The following is a 19,250-nucleotide window of genomic DNA, read 5'->3' as shown; positions in this document are numbered from 1 at the left end:
TACAGAGAAAATAAGGAAAGCCTACTGTCAAAGGGCTTGCAAATGCAAGTGACAAGAAACATGATATCCAATTTTTAATAATAAAGTGTTGATAGTGTAAATATAGTGGTTTAAATATAGGAATTTACCAATATAATTATGCTGCCACAGCATTAAAATGTGCAGTAGCACAGATATACTAAAACACAACAGCTGTTTTTCACAGCTTATTTTAAGATGCATGAACTACTGACACTTGCCAGTTGCAAACAGGCTACATATTCCTAAATGAATTGGCAGAGACACAGAGGGTAAAACAAGTCTGGAACTGTTGTGAGGTAAAGGTCACTGATAATTAGGACACTAATTAATATGTGACCCAGCTGTCTGGCTGACCGGCTGTCTACCTGCAACATGTTAATCATTCTAATGTATACATAGTACCCTCTCTGTCTCACTTTCTCTTTGTCCTACACATGCACACACACACACACACACACACACACACACACACACACACACACAGGGAGAGTAGAGAGGGCAGAGGGAGTTATACAAAAGCTATTCACAACAATAGAAGTTTTTCATACATTTTTCTTATATGTAGTATAAAGCTAATGTTATGCAATTTCCACATATATACACGTCTGTGTCTGCCTTACTCTTTCCATGTTATATTCAGAGAAGCGGATTCCTATCCAAGAACCTGGCCCTCTCACTAATGTTCCTCCTTGTCAGAGACAAAGGGGTTTTAAGACTGGAGGATTTGGCAGGCTCTACCACTTGCAGGCAATATTTCAACCCATCCATCTAGCTAGGATAATAGAGTGTCCTTGCCTTTCAACGCCTGGAGGAGTGACCAGTTATCACAAGCCACCAGCTCCGTTGTTAATAAAACAGGGGATGGGAGGATCGAGTTGAAGAGGAGAATAAAAAAGAAAGGAGGATGAAGAGAAGGGTAGAGGAGAAATAGATGCACGTTTTTTTTTTTTTTTTGGGGGGGGGGGGGGTTGTTTGACAGACACCTCGCGAAGGTGAAGTTGATGGTGATCAGCAGTCAGTTACCAAGCTGGCAGGAGTTCTCTTTTAACATCTTAGTTTTGGTTTCTGTGAAGATAAATTTAGCCCCATCACATCTCTCTTCAGACCATGGGGAGCGGAGGAGAAGTGAGGAGAGGGGAGATGAGAAGAATTGGAGTGGAGAGGTGGGGCATGCAGCGTTAGGCTGATCTAGCTAATGGCCAAACTGACCTTCAGCGAAAGTCGAACAGTAAGAAGAGTAAGTAGTGTGCCATACAAAGCCACTGCAGCTTAATCCAGGTCGTTGCACTTTCTCCCTACTTTAATGCTGCCTTCTGATTTTAGGCAGGTAGCTCGGTATCCACTTTGGCTAAAGAATTTAAGTATCAGTATGTTTACTGTTGTAGTTGTTACCATTAATTTAAAATATACCATTTGAATATAGTAAAGCTTCGACTAGTTAGTTATCCACCACATAATCTGCTGTCTAAATGGCTTCTAGTGAAAACATATTTGGTTAAAAGTCCCAAACACAAAGCCCCAAACAGCCCAGGAGCAGCTCTACAATGAAGTGCTACCAGTAGAAGCATAAGTATTAAAGTAGTGAAAACTTGTCATATGTTCTACCAGTTTATGCAGAGGATGACAGGAGCACAGAGCAAACATTCATAGATTGAACACCGTGCATCTGTCTCTACTAATCACCACAATACATAAATCTGTCACAAGGAAGAGTGTGTATAAATACACCCTCGTGGGTTTCATTGATTGCTCAGTATGTGTTGGACAACTGGGATCATCCTAGTAATATGAGACGTATTGTAGATGATAAAGAGTAGGATAACAGGAGGATTATAATCAATGAAAAGGAAAGTGTGTGTGTGTGTGTGTGTGTGTGTGTGATTTACGTTGCTGGAAAACATGCTACCTACTTTAGAGACATTGAAACACTGTTTTATTTAGTAATTGCTAAATATAAACAAATTAAGCTTTCCCAAGGCAAACATATTTAGCATAATTTAAATTCTCTTAGCCAGCTTGTGCCTTACCATAACATGAAATTACAATGGTGTTTCTCATCATGAATCACCAGCTCTCAAGTAACAGGAAGACTAACTACAGCATAGTAATGTATAGAGGCAATATCATTTGGAATTCTAGAAAAGAGCAGAGCAAGTTTCATATAAAGTAATATCGCCCCAGGCCTTTCCTCGTCTCTCTGGTTTTATCACATTTACCACTCTGCAGTCCATGGAGCATTTCTGTGCTCTACCTGATTGAGACATAGTCCCAGGCAAAACCTCACAATGACAACTGCACCTCTCTTAGGATCACTGTTGAATCTCACCTTAAAGTTCTCCTGTCAACAGATACTGTAAAACATGCAGCAGTTTCTAAATCTGAACAAAAAAAAAAAAAAGCATTGTTGTGGAAAATAACATATCTGCTCAAAGGCTACCACGGTCTAGAATGGTGATTTCTTTTACTTGATTCACAGAAGGCTATTCACACTGTTAACAGAGGGTTGGTGCATACTTCGCTGCAAGGCACTATTCAGAGTAAGGGAGAGTTCCCGGGATTAGTAAAGAAATTCAAAAGAAATATTTTATGAAAAGATCCGCAGTACTAAATGGAGGAATAACAGGTCAAATCTGTTTTCTTGAATTTATTTTGAAAATACTTTATTTTAGTCTTTCCAAAATGATATTGATTAAAAATGTGACCTCTGAAAAGGCAGCATAACAAAAACAAAATGCTGTAACTACTTCTCTTTGTGATTGATTTCCAGAGCCCAACAAACAAATATATCAAAAGCACCAAATATGTCTAACCAAATTCTGTGACTAATGCAGGTACCCCATGGCACATTTGGTGCCAAAATTAAACAAGTCATGTAACAAATACAGCCTTTAAGCACTTTAATTAGGCACTAGAAAGCAGTTCCTTAATGCACACGTCATTCTTGTTTCAAACTGGCACCATCACACCGATGTCTGAGATGTCACATTTTAGTTAAAAGCTGCAGCTCATTTACTGCTGTGTACTTAACACATTGCATCTTAGGAAGCGCATTGTGGTTATTACTGTAGTGTTACTGGTTATTGCATTTCCCCTGTAAAGTCTCCTCTCTCATCTCAGCTTGTACCCAAATATGATTTAGCACTCCATCACAGCCTCTCTCAAAAGTCCAAATACTGTCAACACTAATAGCTGCAAGTGTCTGTAGCATTTTGCTAATGTGATTTTCCAGCTTGGTCAATAAGTACATTTCAGAGTGTAATACATTTATCCTATGCGTAAACCTTGTAAGTGTATTCGTCATTGGCTCATTTTCAGGCTCCACAGTGACACCTACAAGGATTGCTTTTGACAACACACCTAATGTCACCTTGGAGCTGTGGAAGCTCACAAAACTACAGTGTTGTATGAACACTGGACGTCAATGGTGATGTGTCACTTTCGGAGTGCTCAATTTTCCAAACCCAATCAAATGATAAAACATGTAAAATTTCATACATGCAGTTATTTCTCCGACTGAATAATAAACATTTTTTCCCTCTAAACAGTGCAGAGAGTTTGTAGCAGTGGGTATGTTTTCCTTTCCTCTTTGGAAACTGTCTAATATTCAGTTGAAGTTGCTATCACAGTAAAAGGTCTGTTGATTAAACACGCAAGCGCCCTGAACAATGTGCATCTCAGAAAGTTGTTTACCTTCTCTCCACTGTGAGCTCAGATGGTATTCCTACCTCTCTTAACTCCCTAACATTAACTTGACTCAGATGTTTCTCGCACACCTGCTACGCAGTCCTGAAATTGTCCGAACCTTGATAGTTGGCTTCGATTTAAAGCAAAATACAAGGTTGATTAAACAGCAACTTGTCAAAAAACAAGAATGTGTTCACCTGAATCTCTCACTAGAAAAAAACACGACCTCATGAAAGCAAAAGACAAACATCATTCACTTGTTACTCGTGACATCTGCCTTCGTTTTTTGTTTTTTTTCATAAACTCAGGATAGAGGGAGCTGAAGCTAGAGCGAATATCTTCCTAACTTGTAATACAATTTTATTTGGTATTGTTGATTAAAAAAAAAATAAAAAAAAAAGAGAGGTTATGTATCACAGTTTATTTTAGTGGCAGACAGAAAATTCTTGTGGGCATACAGCTTTGATTGTTTTGGATTCCCTCCATGCCAGTATTTAAAAATAGATCAGCAGACTCCAGTGTTCCAGACAATGGTAACAGATACACGTGGCAGTAAATATATCGATCTTTATGAGTTTGGGGACCACAGACTGAAAAACTCCCAATAAATCAATGTGACATACGCAGACTACAAGGTAACTTTTCCACTTTCTCAATGTATTTATCCAGCTGCAAAGCAACTGCTCTGGAGGATGCAATTTGTTGTACCTTGTGACCAGTTGACAAATTCAAGCCTCCATTCTTATCTACTTGATCTTTTGCATAAGATTAAACAACTAATGATTGGAAGGTGTGTGTGTGGCCAAAGACTAATCAAGAGTCAGCCCAAAGATTCACCAACCATGGGACAGGATCATTTCAGCCAGCTGTACCTTTTCATGTTAGCTATGGCCATTCTCCCAGCCCCTCCCTCACCGGGCAACAACTCCCTGATGCACTCCGAATGACAGAGGAAAGGAAATTATCGAACACCAATACAATAAAGCTGTCTGGTAACTTAATAGGGCTGCTGAGTAGGGGCACCGTGGCCATCTTGCTTTGAGGCGATAATGAGAGTCATCAGTCCCTCCTGGGCTGGAAGAAAGGGGCCGTCTTTGTGGGGATTGTGTGCGAGTGTGTATGCATCTGTGTGTGTGTGTGTGTGTGTGTGTGTGTGTGTGTTTATCTTTGAGCTTCTTTAGTCCGGTGAGGCCCAATAAGCAAACAGCACAGTGCTTTAACGAAGCCAGAGAGATCTCCTATTGAATACAGCTTGGGAGAGATCTCTGAGAAATTCTGTTCATTAAATCAGTCTAAAGTCCAAATATTGACTTTGGAAGCTTGAGGGAGACACAAAACATAGACTGTCCCATATATCATATTGCAGATCCTTCAACCATTTCTGCGTTTGGGGAGTATGTTTCAGGTTGATAAAAGAAAGCCGTCACACAGCAAAAGTAGAATTTGTTAACAGAACTTAACATGAATTCTGATTTGAAAACAGAAGCTGCTATTATGTATTTGTACAGGTGACAAGATGCCGTGGTACTCATGAGAGTCGTTCATCAAACTTTAAACAAAGGGCTATTTTCCTGTTTATTTAAATCACCAGTGGGGTTTCCATTTGATGAAATCATAAAAATTCAGGAGCGCTGTCTACAAGCAACTTTGGAGATCCAAAGGGACGCCATCTGAGGTCTTTACATGTTGAGCTACAGCATCTTTAGCTCTTTAATAAGCATTATGACATATTGAATAAACTAGAGAGAGAACGAAAGAGCAAGAGGTGGAGGGAAAAGCAACACTCTTAGCACATCAGTTTCTCTACTCTCCAGTGTAGATCAGGCTGGCAGAGGAACATTATGGTATGATTGTGCAGTGCTTGCTCTCACTGTGTGCCCAATACACTGTAAGTTGTAAATTTGACATTGTTAAACCCATAGGAGAGTATGTGAGATTGTGTGGAGGGGCAGGCAGAAGTCAAAAGGCATCTTGTGCTTTCAAATGTATTAAACAAGGGATGAAGGATTCAAACATGGCAGGCCATTCAATTTAAAAGAAAGTTGCTTACCCAGCACATACACAGAAAGAACAGCTTTCTATTCGCATAATGCATGCACATTGGTGTCTTCCACTCACTCTGAAGACGACACAAAGATAACAACTTGATACAGCTCTCGATGACTTTTACAATGATCTTGGGATTCAAGTGTCATGCTCAGGAAATAGTTTCATAGTTTAGCTGTTGTGCTGACTATCGCCACTTGAAAGTAAAATCAGTGCACAACACAGCGCTGTAGCTGGGGATCTGATCCCAACCCAGGGGAGTTTGGGTAAGAGGGACTTCATGTGTTTGTGTTTACTTCATGCACCTCTGCCTTGTTAGCTTTCCCCATTTGCTGAGGTTGGACCCAAGGGTGCACAACAAGTTATACATTTTTAATGTAAGAAAAACAGAGTACAGCTAATAAGAGCTGATAAGACTGATAACGATTTGTAAAACAAATTGTTATAAAACTGTTGTCTCTCATTTAGTATTTATAAAAAATGCAAATATATCAAGTCCACAAAGCCCTCACAAAATGTACAACCTAGCATGCCCTAATCAATACTTTGCAAGCTATGTTTCCACACTCTCTCACACACACACACACACACACACACACACACACACACACACACACACACACACACACACACGTATTTACATTATTTACATTGAAGGCTAAAGATTAAGTGGTGGTTCAGCATATTTACCCATATTTGTTGTATATACTACAAATCACTCAGCTGTAATAAATATACTTAAAATGAGGAAACATACGTACATGGCTGACACAGACAGGCTCTATGGACCAAAACCTATTCAAATTAATAACTCTGTATGGATTATAGATAGATCAATAGATATTTCTAACCACCACTGTGTATAAAACGCATGATGACTAAGGAATTTACAGACAGCAAAGGGGAAAAATAAATAAACTTGGCATTGCGGTTTACAATGGAGGCAGAATACGGTGAGGCTCCCCATGTTGATATACTGTGGTTGATAACAGAGAGTAAGAAAAACTGACATCATTAACATTCACCAGTGTGCAAGCACAGCAACACAAGCAAACCTCCAACCCCCAGATGACTATCAAGCGCTGTGTTTTCTAAGCATGGAGGTAATGAGACAAATACTTATTACTCAAGTAAAAATGGCATGAATATTAGCATCGCATTAGGCACTGAATTTAATGATGTTGTAAGTACAAAATGTCATAGTAACTAAGAGGGAAAAAAATACTTAAACATCGTATAGAGAAGGAGAAAATATGAAGAAAGCAGCCTGTTTGAGTAGCCACACACAGAGAGCATGCCTAAGCACGGATGGAGTCATGAATGAGAAAATGGCACTGAATCTAACAAGCCATAACCGAGCTTAACATGCCATTGCGTGGAATGCTGACATACAACATAAGCTGAGGTTATTTAAAGTAATGACTTGTATTATGTGAATCCATGGTGATCATTTAGTGAAAAATGGGACCATCAGTACTCACTAAAGGGGTGCAAGGGGTCCAGTATTCAGGGTTCAGCTCGGCTCGTGGACGAAGGTCCAGATATTCAGGGTTCAGTTCAGTTCGGGCACGGGTTAATGTTCCCTTCATGGAAAATTGGGGGGAAAAAAAAAGCTGTTAGAGTTGCTTGACTTATCAGTTTATAGAGCTCACAAACCCCAATGTTTTTCGCTCCACTGCAGAGAAAGGTAAACATAATATAACAACTAAGTCATCATTTTTATTAAGCTTATTTTACTGCCCTCAAATGAGATTGATTCTGTACTCTTTTTACTGAATAAAGATATACCATTAGCAAAAAATCATTAACTATAATGGCTATTCACAGTAGGACAATTAAAAAATGCCAATTCAACGTTCCACAATGAATTTTCAACCAGAATTCCTATAAATTTCAGAGTGTATTATAGTCCAAATGAGGTTAGAATCCACATTTCTATTCCTGAGGCCCTATGGCCTAAATGACAGGCCAGTGGAATGGGCTGAATCTGCTGGGCCCCACGAGGTCTGTGATGTATACTGTAATTATCTGCTGATTCTCAAAATGGCTGTGTGTAATGAGGCTATGCTGCATGAAGCCCCAGGCATAAATCACTGTCTTTAACTGACTTCCAGATGACCAACAACAACACAGAGCAGAAGCAGGGAGAAAGGAGGGAAGGGGTTATCTGGGCAGCAGCACTATATAGCATCCAACTTGTACTTCTTATCAGCAAAGGCCATATTGTTAGCTAAAGTTGCTTACTTAAGACAGTTTTCTGTCTCCTAAAAACAGACAACTCACTTGCACTTATTTTCAGTTACTTATCTGTTTAGAGTTTGGCTACCAATGCATTAACTGCGCGCAGCTTGATTTCAGCAATGCACCATAGGTGGAGACTGTCAGACTGTCTGCTGTCATTGGCATGAAACAGTTTCCATAGTCTGACTCACACATACAAATATAAACAAATAAAAGGCTACCAACCTCACCACAGCACACAAACACACACACATTTTAAAAATGAAGTAAGAGAAGCTTTCTATACATACATTCTCAGTTAACAGTTACTTGGAGGAGTATAATAGACCATACAGAGGGTGAATGGTAGCATACTATACAATTCAACCAGAAGGAACAGGATCATCTCTTGACAGTTGCCTCCACAGAAAATTAATGCAATAAAAAAAACATGAGACAAAATTTTCCATCCGTGGTTGGAACATTGTCATCAGCAAACATTAACAAGGAGTTGACATGTCACCGGTAAAGCCTAGCCTGAATTTCAGTGGGCAGGCACCTCTTTTTATTATTTCTGGTTACCCAGGGTAACACATTCAAGTAGAAAAAACAATACAAAAAAATGTGTTACACTTAAAATGTAAGAATGATTTATTAACTGTACAGTCCCATTAGGAGAAATCCAAACAAGCAACGGTTACTTTTGTTTAAGTAAAGGCATCACAAAATATAATCACAGCACATACAATATCATTGCAACAGCTTGAAAATTAACCAGACATACAATGTAATTTGGTAGTGCAGTCAAAGTATAAAGTGTATTAACAGTACCTCAGCGACAGAATAAAATGCATTTTTGTCAGAAATTGAGTTTTTCCTCTGTAAAAAATTACTCCTTTTCTAACTTAAGCCAGTTTTCTTGTTGTTGAAATATGAAATGAAATATCCAAGTTAACTAGCACTATAGTTCTTAAATATATACTTGATGAGAATGTTACCAAACAAGCACCACTGACTTATAGGCCGAAAATTACTAATGTCATTTAAAAACATGTACACAGACACTTCTACAACTGTCTACAGTCTAAAACTACAGCAAAGATGGCAGAGCATTTTCTTTGACCAACTACGTAAAATGAAAGTGAGCATAGCACTGTCCAGCAGTACTGTCTATCAGCAACACTGTACCTGTTTGCTTTCAGCTAACATTAAGCTAACATTTTAGCTCGTAACTGATGTTAAACTTACAATTTTAAGCTAATGCTGGCTTAGCTAACATTGGCCAGTACTAGTTGGTTAGTCGTCCATATGTAGGCTAGTGAAAATTACAAAGGCTAACGCTTAGTTATTTGGGTATTAACACAAGTTTGTAAAGTATTTTATTAACCGCCATGAAAATATGGACCGTTTGGCTTAATGTAACCATGATATTAACAAGCTAAATCAGAATTTGCTTACCAAGATCAATGAGCAGAGGGTGTCAGTGTGCACTGCTAGTACTGACATGAAGGAAAACCTGTTGTGTGTGAAGGAGCATATAGGCATACAGTTGTGCTGCTTTGAATGGATTCATTTAAAAGGACGGGCAAAATGGTTATGCCCATACTGTAATTTGTGTGTTCAATTTAACGTGGATCTCTAAACTAGCGACTACCAGACAAAGCATTTTCATGTTATCCAGTGGTTATTTTTTCCATGGCTAGCATCATCATATTGAAAATGTAGCTGTTATTCTCAGTTGCGATGACGTGTTGCCGCTGCCAGCTCAACTCTAAGTGTTAAAATCGACATTGTATGCCTAAAATGTGCTAAGACCATTTTAACAAGAAACTTTTCTCAAAAGTTCCCCTCGAGGATTCCTCCAATTATTGGAGGAAGATGAGGAAAATAGGTGAAAAGGGGCAGAGCAATACTCAGAACCTTTATCTCATTATGCATCTTCTTAATATATTCCACTTGTCTGTCACTCTAATTAATGGCAGTCCTTCTCCATAAACCGCCCAGAATGTGAGATTATTTATTAGTACCTAGCCATTTATCACCAGTGTGATACGTGACAGAGAGAGGGAAGTGAAAGTTGGCACATTATAATTGATAATTTTTCACTCCACAGTGTCAGAGTGATCGTGGTAAATCCCTGGTTGCAGTGTGTGATTCTGTCAACACTGACAACAAAAATAAGGTGCATGAATAAAACAAGTTATTGAGATTGATTGGGCGCTGGCAATGACATGAGGCTATAATACACTTTCCATTATGAGAAATAGCAAAAGTAGAATGTTTTGGATCGAAATGTTGTTGCAAAGGATAATCAGAACATTAAACACATTTTCTGCTTTATCCAACATTTGCGGTGCGGTTTGATGGTGCACGCATCTTTCCTCATCATTTACCTGAAATTAACATTAAAATTGATATTTGAACATCTTCATTTGTCCTGTCAGATACTGTCAGATGAAATGTAATGTTCTGTCCACTGTGTGTACAGTGGTTGATTTGGCAAAATTGATTTGGCATGCAATTTAATTGAACCAGTTGAGAGGCTGAAGAGACTGAAGGTGGCATGACTGATGTGGAGTCCCACACTCCAACTCCAGCAATTTAAAGGGCTGTGGGGGCAGCTGAATTACAAATATAGACCAAAATGTGACAGAAATTAGACCAGAAGTGCATCATAATGCAGAGCCTGTGGCAACTGACTTTGGATAATTGTGTGGCTGGAGGCACAACTATGCTGCAGTGGAATACAGTTGAGTACATTTTCACTCGATATAGGTGGGATTGGCATCGTGCATGACCAGTTATATCACAACAGTCTGTACAAACAGCCTCCCAAGAAGAACCTGATCTCCTTGTGTGAGAGATGCAGCATCATGACAAATTAATATTTGCGTGGGAGGATATACAGTTTCACATTTGCTTACTGTGTTATTCATTTCCCAGACAAACCACTGTTCAATTCAAGAACAGGTTAAATGATATTAGAAAAAGAGACACTCAGGGCCTGTGGTGGACAGCATGGATGATTTGACAACAGGAAGGGGCATCCAACAGCAATTTCCTGATATCTTCAGAGGGTGCTGACACATTTCACACATCCTGCTGCACAATCTTTGCTGGATGACAGTCAGTCACGCCACAAACACATTTATACATACAATTTCAAATGAAAAATGCGGTATGTTACTTTTCCTGCTAGATGGATTGGTCAATTCCCACAAAAAGAAATTCCACATTTTTGGATTAAATCTGTTCTAACTATTGGTGTAATTAGGCTGAGCAATATAATGGGTTAGTGGGGGTCTGGAGCCTATTTCAGCATGCACTGGGTAAGAGACAGAGCACATGCTGGGAAGGTCGCCATTCTGTTACAGGGCTAGCACATATCAACAATGTTATTGCTTATGGGCAATTTAGTTTGCAGTTTTGCCTAAACTGTAAGCTGTTGAACTGTGAGAGGACGGTGGAGCTCATGAGATGCACAGATTCAAACCATGAACCCCTCTGCTGTAAAGTGACAAGTGTGACAAGCGACACTGAGCCACCTTCATTGACTGTGTTTTAAATTTAGCAAAGTTCATTTAGTCAAGTTCATAGTGAAATACCAAAATACCAAATAGGCACATGAAGGAAAACACTAGAATGTGCCATCATGGAATTAGAGCCCTTGGTGATTTTGCAGAATTGTTTTTGCCTACAGTATGTGTCCAAAGTGTTTTTCCACTGATGAGTATTTTCTAAAAACTCTAAGCACTTCCCTTGCTCCAGTGGACCTGCTCTTAGCCATTCGTTTGGGAGTGATGCACTTCAAATTTTTTGATGAGATCTTGCTCTTGTTCCTCTGGAGGTTGAATGTACTAAACATCTGCCAAATTAAAGTATTCCATGTATAGTTATAGGTCTTACAGTACTACAGTGGCAGTTAGTTTACAAGTTTATCTTTACTATGAACAACTAGTATTGATTTTGATCATGCTGGTGACGCTGAATAAAGTTGACTTCATGACGAACATGTAAAGGTGAGAACAGAAGAATAGATACAGCTGAAAGACTCTGCAGATCTGTAAAGCTACTATGTTGAACTCTGTATACTGTAGGCTGAGCAGATGAGCTTCATTAGGGGGGGATAAAACACACTTTAATTAGCTATACCATTGGCCTAACCCTGCCAAGCCTTCCCAGTCACAGCAGACCTTTAGTTCTGTTTAATTACCTTAGAGATACCACTGTGTGCACTCTTCCTTGACATCACAAGACAACATTCGTTTTCCAACAAGTGCTGTGTGTGCGTACTGCTAAGAAAAGAACATGATGTTTACCTTGTGACTATGGGTAAGACTCGTGAGGGAAAAGCATTACCTTGCACATTACATGGATGGATCACGTTGATATATATATATATAACGCAATTAATATGTTACATAAATAAGCAGATTCGATAAAAAATTTTAATTATAAAAAGGCGTTTTCCTGAGGAAGCTGGCAACAGGAGCAACAGGAGAGCAAACTACTGTACAGTATAGAGTATAGTCGTCTGAACAGATGATGTACAACAACGAGCATATTCCACTAATAGTAGTGTTAATAGTTTAAACTTACAGCACAGTAAAATCAATCACGGCATCATCTGACTTGTCTCTGGAAATTGCCCAGTATGGGCTGATATATTATGGCCATAATCGCCCTGCGCTGGCACGGCTGTCTCTGTCTTAGCAGCCTGCTGACTTACAGTCAGAGCTGTGGTGATGCAAATGAGCCCATAAAGTGGCCTTGTGTGGGGAATCTCCCTCTGGACATCAGATGGAGATCAGCTGAGCAACGGCGTCTCTCATTCCCCAATCCAATCCCTGCTTCATACCAAATAATTAGATTTTGTTTGTTTTGGGTTTTGTTTTGTTTTGTTTGTTTTTTGCTTTTTTTGGCTGCTTTGTTTTGCCCAAACTCCATCACTGAACAATAAAATGAAAAAAAACTGTGGTGAGGAATGGAGGACTGTGCTGATTGGAAGCAAAGAAAGGCAAAGTTCTCAATGCAAAGGAAAATGGATTGGAGGGAAGGAAATTGGTAATGATTAGAAAATGAGAGCACACAAGAGGGTGCTACTAACTTATTTATATTAAGCTGTTGAGATGGCTGGGTGAGAAAATCTGTGATTATTATTCTTTGATTTGCAAAGCTCCGCTGTGATTGGCCCTTCCTTTGGTGGCAGCATTAAACTTTATGTTTATGGGTCCCAGTGTTAAGCCCATTTCCACGCTTCCCATTCCACACACTAAGTATTGACATTCCATTTAAGTTGACGACAGCGAGGAGGGAGTTTTATGACAGAAATGTGAATGCATGCAGCTGGTATTGCAGTAAAAAATATCACACAATTACAAGGACATCTTTGCATAGTTCCAGAGCAAAGAGGATGCATGATGTACCTCTGCTTTGTTCAGAGAGAACAAAGGGAGAGGGATTCATCCCAGCCCTCCGCCCCTCCACTCCCTCTGCTGTATTAAAACACATACAAAGAGAATATTTTCTAATGAAAGCCCCTCTGTGTGTATGCGTGTGTGTGTGTGCTGACAATAATTAATATAGAGATTATGTTTGCTATGATAATTAATTACACAAGCTTAAAAGTGCCCCAGCTATGTGTAAATTAACACAGACACAACATCTAAAGTGTGTTTGGAGAGGAGGAAAAAATAAATCTAACACTGCGGATTGTTATCATGGTTATTCAATGAAGGTGCTTCGTGAGTGAAAACAAATTAGGTTAAAGTCTTGTGACAAGATAAATATCAACCACTTGATCAATTAAGTGGTTGAAAAAGACGGCAGTCCGACACTCGGTGGGGGCAGCCGTGTTGCAACAGTTTCATTCCTGAGCCACAGAGAAGCATTGATTCTCCCTGGCACCCCGTCCGTGTCACTACAGTCGATGCTGAGGCCAGCCCAAACCATTTTCAGCAACCGCTAATGGCTTCAAGGAATTCAGCCGGACTTGTGTCAGAATCTTAATAAGCAGATTTTATGGAATTTCGAGGAGGCAGAATGCTGCAGGTCGTTGAGAGAAAACAGTGAATGCATTAACAAAACAATTCCCTGCCATTATTGCACAGTTGGAGCTACCTCTGTTCTAAGATGCTGAAATGAGATCGAGGTGATAGAGGGGTCTTCTTCTCTGATGAAACCGGTTGCAATAGTAATAACTGTAACCCGACTGAACAAACATTTCACCTGTTTAAAAGACTGCTTCTTACCTATTAACTACCAAAACTAATATATGACATTCAAGTTCACTGAGAATTTTTTGTTTTTCTCCCTTCTTAGTTTTATCCTCAGTCTTTCATCTATTCTGTACGAGCACCTTTCATGTCTCAAGTGTAGAACTTCATCTCACTGGGGGTCTGTCTGTGCATCTGGCCTCCGAATTGTGTTATCCAGGGAGTTCTCTCAAAGGAGCCATGTAAGTGTGTGAGAAGTTGTGCACTTTTCTGACCCTCATTTTCTTTACAGACAGTTTTTTTTTTGTTTTTTTTCCCCTCACTCCTCTTGAGGGAACAGTATCTTTTTGGATAGATAAACCTCTGGGTGAGGTTTAAACTGATCTATGGCTTTCTAAAAGGCAGATATGTTCTTTTTTTAATTATCCATCTTTACTCTTTTGACCAGATATACATCATGGCCTTAGAAACTGTTTATTTTCTAGGTGCGTGGGAGTGTGTGTTAAGAAAGATACACTTTAAACATAGTTCTGGTTCCTATGTCATTCATGTCATGATTTAGGAATCAGATTGAATAGAAGAACTGCTTTGATATTGCCTAATTTTGAATATAATTCCTAGGAGTACTGGGCTATAATTTCACCATTAAGGGCCAATTTGTATGTTACTGTCAACTAAATAAACATTTTCAAATGTATCTGCTCTTTGGGCAATGTGCCAATAGTCGTTGTCAGTCAGCTCACGCTTTTACACGTTAATTCATTTTATTTAAAACTATTAAACAGGAAGGGAAGACAGGTGATCTTCTGGAATCCACTGAGTGAAAAACTGATAGAAACATAACCTTGTGTTTCACTGTCAGAGAAGAAAGAGACTGCTGCTTTATACAGCTCCACGACCATCCTCACACAACACAGACATTTTCTGTCAGTCTCGTGTATGTCTCTATCTGCTGCCGTCTTTTTTTTCCTTCCCTCCATCTAGTCAAAAGTTCTTTGTTCATTCTGGAACTGCTGCTCTGCTTCAAAAGAGCGCAGAGAATTGAAGAAGCTGTTGCAGTAAAAGTGCTGCGTTTAAGTCAGCTGAGCATTCCCTTGAGGCCGAGCAATGCTTTCACCCATATAAGTCCAATTTATAAGGCATATGCCCACCTTCAGACCCACTCTACCCCACCCTATTAAATCTAACACTGGACAATGAAGGGTAGAATAGTTGTAAGAATTTAAAGTACCCTAAATCCATGGTATCCAATTTGTGTGTATGGGTTACAAAGGAAAAGGCCGTTGCCTGCCATAAAGTATGAGCTGTATGGAATGAGGGACATTATTCTCCAACCTCCTGCAGTGAGTGTATTACACGTCTTTCCTGATGGGGATTCTTACATTCCTGAAAAATACAGACTCACAAGATTGAATCCTGTAAAGCTTTCAGGTAGGACGCCGTGTACATGCAAACTGAATGGCATTTCTTTTTTTCTGTGCCAACTTTTGGACATTTTTAGCAACACCAGCAAGAGTGCAAGGTAGGCCCTGTCAGTTTAAACCACTTTAATCCAGTTGGAAGTAAAGAGAGCCTTTAACACCAGCTAACGTGCTTTCAAACTCTAAACTTAGCGCTAAACAGATAGGCTAACTAAACTGATAAAACATAAGACAGACTACATTGTTAATAGCGTGCACCTTCTTGAAAAGGTCTTGTCTTCTAATATCGCCTGTACTACTTACCCATTACCCATTTTATAATGACCGGCTAAAGAGAACATTAAAAGTGCAATCATGGAACCAGCCAACAGACTGTAGTCTGCCAAGGAGCCAAAATGTTCCTCAGTGTTCTGCTAGTTGTTCTGTCGAGTTAACAGCTGAAGCCTGAAAAAAGCAGCACAAGACTGTGTACTTATCAGTGGCCAGCTGTGCCTGGGATTGTCCCTGTGATATACTGTGAAGTGTGTAGTTAAAACAGTCCACATGTCCTTTACAGTCCTCCAGCTTTAATAAACAGAAACAGCTTATTATTGCAGTCCCTGAACTCTTCTCTATATTGCATGCTGTAAAAATAGTGGACACATAAGCATTTTAATCAGCTTAAAAGGGAAAAATCTCTTTTGGGTGGAATGTCCCGTAATTTTTTAATTCATTTACATATTCAAAAAAAAAAGTTAAAATCACATCTCTGAGCCATGGGAGCTCCCACCTGACTCTCTGCTAAAACTTGTAACTCCAGTTAATGTTCTCCTCTGTCTCCGTCTCAAAAGAGAAGTGTATCAGATCATGAAATGGTAAGAATATCGCTGTGAAAATTGCAGTTGGAAGCAGTTGTTTTGTTCTGTGGTTTTTCTTCACAGACACTACTAAGTCACAGTTGGGTGCCATATGCGAGACGGGTGACCACACGGCTCAGACAAAAGCCTAACCATCAGACCCTGATGGTCAATTAAAGTTTCATCAGCTGGTTGAAAAGATGTGTGTCTGTCAGCATGTTGGATGCTGTTTGAGAATGTTTATGTTTAAAAGTTCGAGAGTTTAACAGCTGACAGTGTGAGAAAATACCCATATATGTCGGCACTTCTTTAAAAGAATTGCGGGACTTTTGTGTCGGGTGTAAGAGACGCAGGCTTTGCTTTTTTCATTAGTGCAGCCAGTTTTTCAGAGGATTTAACAGAGCAACCTTAAAGTCATGACGATCACATATGAGGTTGTTCCTCTATTCAAAATTGAGAATCCTGATCCATCCCTAAACACTCGGAAAAATAAACACTGAACATTTTACTTTACATAGTTCCTGAATAGTTTTAATGTGTCAGCCATATTTTATGTCATCATGCTGTGAAAAACTTTTTCCCATCCATGCATTTCTTCATTGTCAGGGATCAGGTACAATAATGTGGAATGTGTTTATTCGTTCTCAATGACTTCAATTATCTTGAAAACAGAGAATTCTATTCAGATGAGTTCAACTTCTCACCCTGCTCTGTACCACTTTGCTAAAATGAAGGGGTAGTTTACAGCTTTATTTGTATAGTTGTTGGTCTTCATGAAATATATTGTCTACAGTTTTCTCATAATCTACCAGGAAGATAACTGTCATATTACTTTCTATGTTTACCAGCGAGAAGCAAGATCGGACGCCTCAAGAAAGTTTAGCAAAAGTAAAGTTATCTGAAAACAAAACTGTCAGTTTGGCATTGATATATATTTTCTGTGTCGGTCTGTGTCAAGGTAAAGTTAAGGAAGATGCAGGTGATGTATCATTTTTCCAAGCTGCAATTTTGAATCGCAGACTGATCTGATTTATGTTGCTCTCGATGGTTCACTCGGTCTGTTTTGGACACAGAGAAGTCCACACACACACACACACACACACACACACACACACACACACACACACGAGAACAAAACATTCTTACAGTTTGAGGTGGACTGTGTGCTTGCTGTTGTGCATTCAAATGAGACACTCAGGGGTTCATTATCCTTGCTGATGTAACCGTCTCTCTAAAGACCGCACGTGTATCTGAACATGAGGTATTACAGTTACAGTGAATCATTTGAAAAAGAAAAGCAGCACCTTTCTTTTTTTTTTAGCTGTGTCAACATCCACTGCAACTTGGATGGTAAATATTTTTATGTGTCCTTAACCTTTCACGCCACTTTGATTCTAGAATGCACCTTGTGAAAGATTCTCAAGATCAGTTTTAAAGATGGTTTGTGCGCAGATACACACAGGAAGTCTCTTATTGCAAACTGTAACTTCATGGTTGATATTCTTTTCCATCTCTGTGGCTAAATTAGATGTCATATTTGATTTGTGCTGTTTTAGAATATTTAAAACGGTCCAAAGTCCAAAGTTATTTGTAACTAATGAGTCTTCATCATCAGATGCATTCCCTCAGTGTATCTGTCTCCTCAATATGATTTAAGTCAAATATAGTAAATTCAATGAGTGAGAAAATGCTCGCACAGGAAACAGGTAACAGCCAGAAAAACAGCGGAAACATTTGCACACAAACAATACTTATTAGTCACAAGGAAGTGACGTGATTTCACCCAGTAACCCAGTTTGCTTGCATTATTTGATAGCCATGTTACTTTATTCACTGGGTTGGGATTCATTTAGAGCCAGGCCTGCATCATTTTCATACAGGAAAAAAAATGTTGGGAGCGTTCTGTGATGATACTTCAATGTGTTTGTAGAAGACCTAGATGCAAACACTACATGAAAATACGTCACAAAGTGAACTCAGACTATGGTGTAAACTTAAAATACCAGAAATATTGCCTTGTTAATTGCATTGTTTCACTAATACCAATGCTTATCTAGTTAAGAATATCACAGTAAGTTGATGCATGATTATTACGTCACTGAGTAATGTGTGATGTGGTTTAAGTAAAATTATTTTGGGCGTGTAAATGTACTGAATGTGAGCTGGAGACGTGGATCTATTTTAAACAAGTTTAACTGAATGTATTCATGTTAGTGCTGCACACAGCAGAGGCGCGGTGAACCAGCATTATTGATGTAAACTTGGAATAAATGGTTAGACAGGTGCAGTGGTTAGCACTGTTGCCTCACAGAGAGAGGATTCTGGGTTTGAACCTGTTGGCCGGCCGGGGCCTCTCTTTGTGGAGTTTGCATGTTCTACTCGTGTTTGTGTGGGGGTCCGGTTTCCTCCCACAGTCCAAACACAAGCAGGTTAGGTTATTTGGCAACTCTAAATTGTCCACTGTCGGCTGAGGATTGACTCCAGCCCCCCACGTGACCCCCGAGGATAAGCGTTATAGCAAATGCATGGATGGATATTCATATAATATCATCAAATCATATTATTGCAGGTGTACAATCCTGTAACACATCGCCCTAACAGCCTAATGTGCTGAAATCTGTCATCATTAACTAAATATATGATGCGAAGTCATTTTCTAACCTTTGAAGTTATTTTAGGATATTGAAGGTTGAAATTAAACGTGCGTTATTTTCATATATCAAGATAACTATCTTGTAAACCATCCTCCAAGGTTTGAATGTCAAAAATAACTAATTTAGTGTAATTAAAACACTCTCTTGTATCAA

General features: G+C 39.2%; 1 protein-coding gene across 5 annotated transcripts in view; it reads right to left on the bottom strand.

Moving 5' to 3' along the window:
• The window catches only part of LOC130172390 (protocadherin-9), a 189,950-nt gene that overhangs the window by 131,180 nt on the left and 39,520 nt on the right, over positions 1–19,250 (bottom strand). For 4 of the 5 annotated variants that reach the window (XM_056381099.1, XM_056381119.1, XM_056381136.1 and 1 more), the window contains exon 3: positions 7,233–7,334. The exons of the other annotated variant lie outside the window; for it this stretch is intronic. In XM_056381099.1, coding sequence (XP_056237074.1) covers positions 7,233–7,334 — 102 coding nt within the window. The remainder of the gene's footprint in view (positions 1–7,232; positions 7,335–19,250) is intronic. 5 annotated transcript variants of the gene reach the window in all.

The sequence above is a fragment of the Seriola aureovittata genome, chromosome 1 (assembly GCF_021018895.1).
Source record: "Seriola aureovittata isolate HTS-2021-v1 ecotype China chromosome 1, ASM2101889v1, whole genome shotgun sequence".
NCBI classification, from domain to species: Eukaryota; Metazoa; Chordata; class Actinopteri; order Carangiformes; family Carangidae; genus Seriola; species Seriola aureovittata.
The sequence above is the reverse complement of the archived record's forward strand: the minus strand, read 5'-3'. Positions and strand labels throughout refer to the sequence as shown.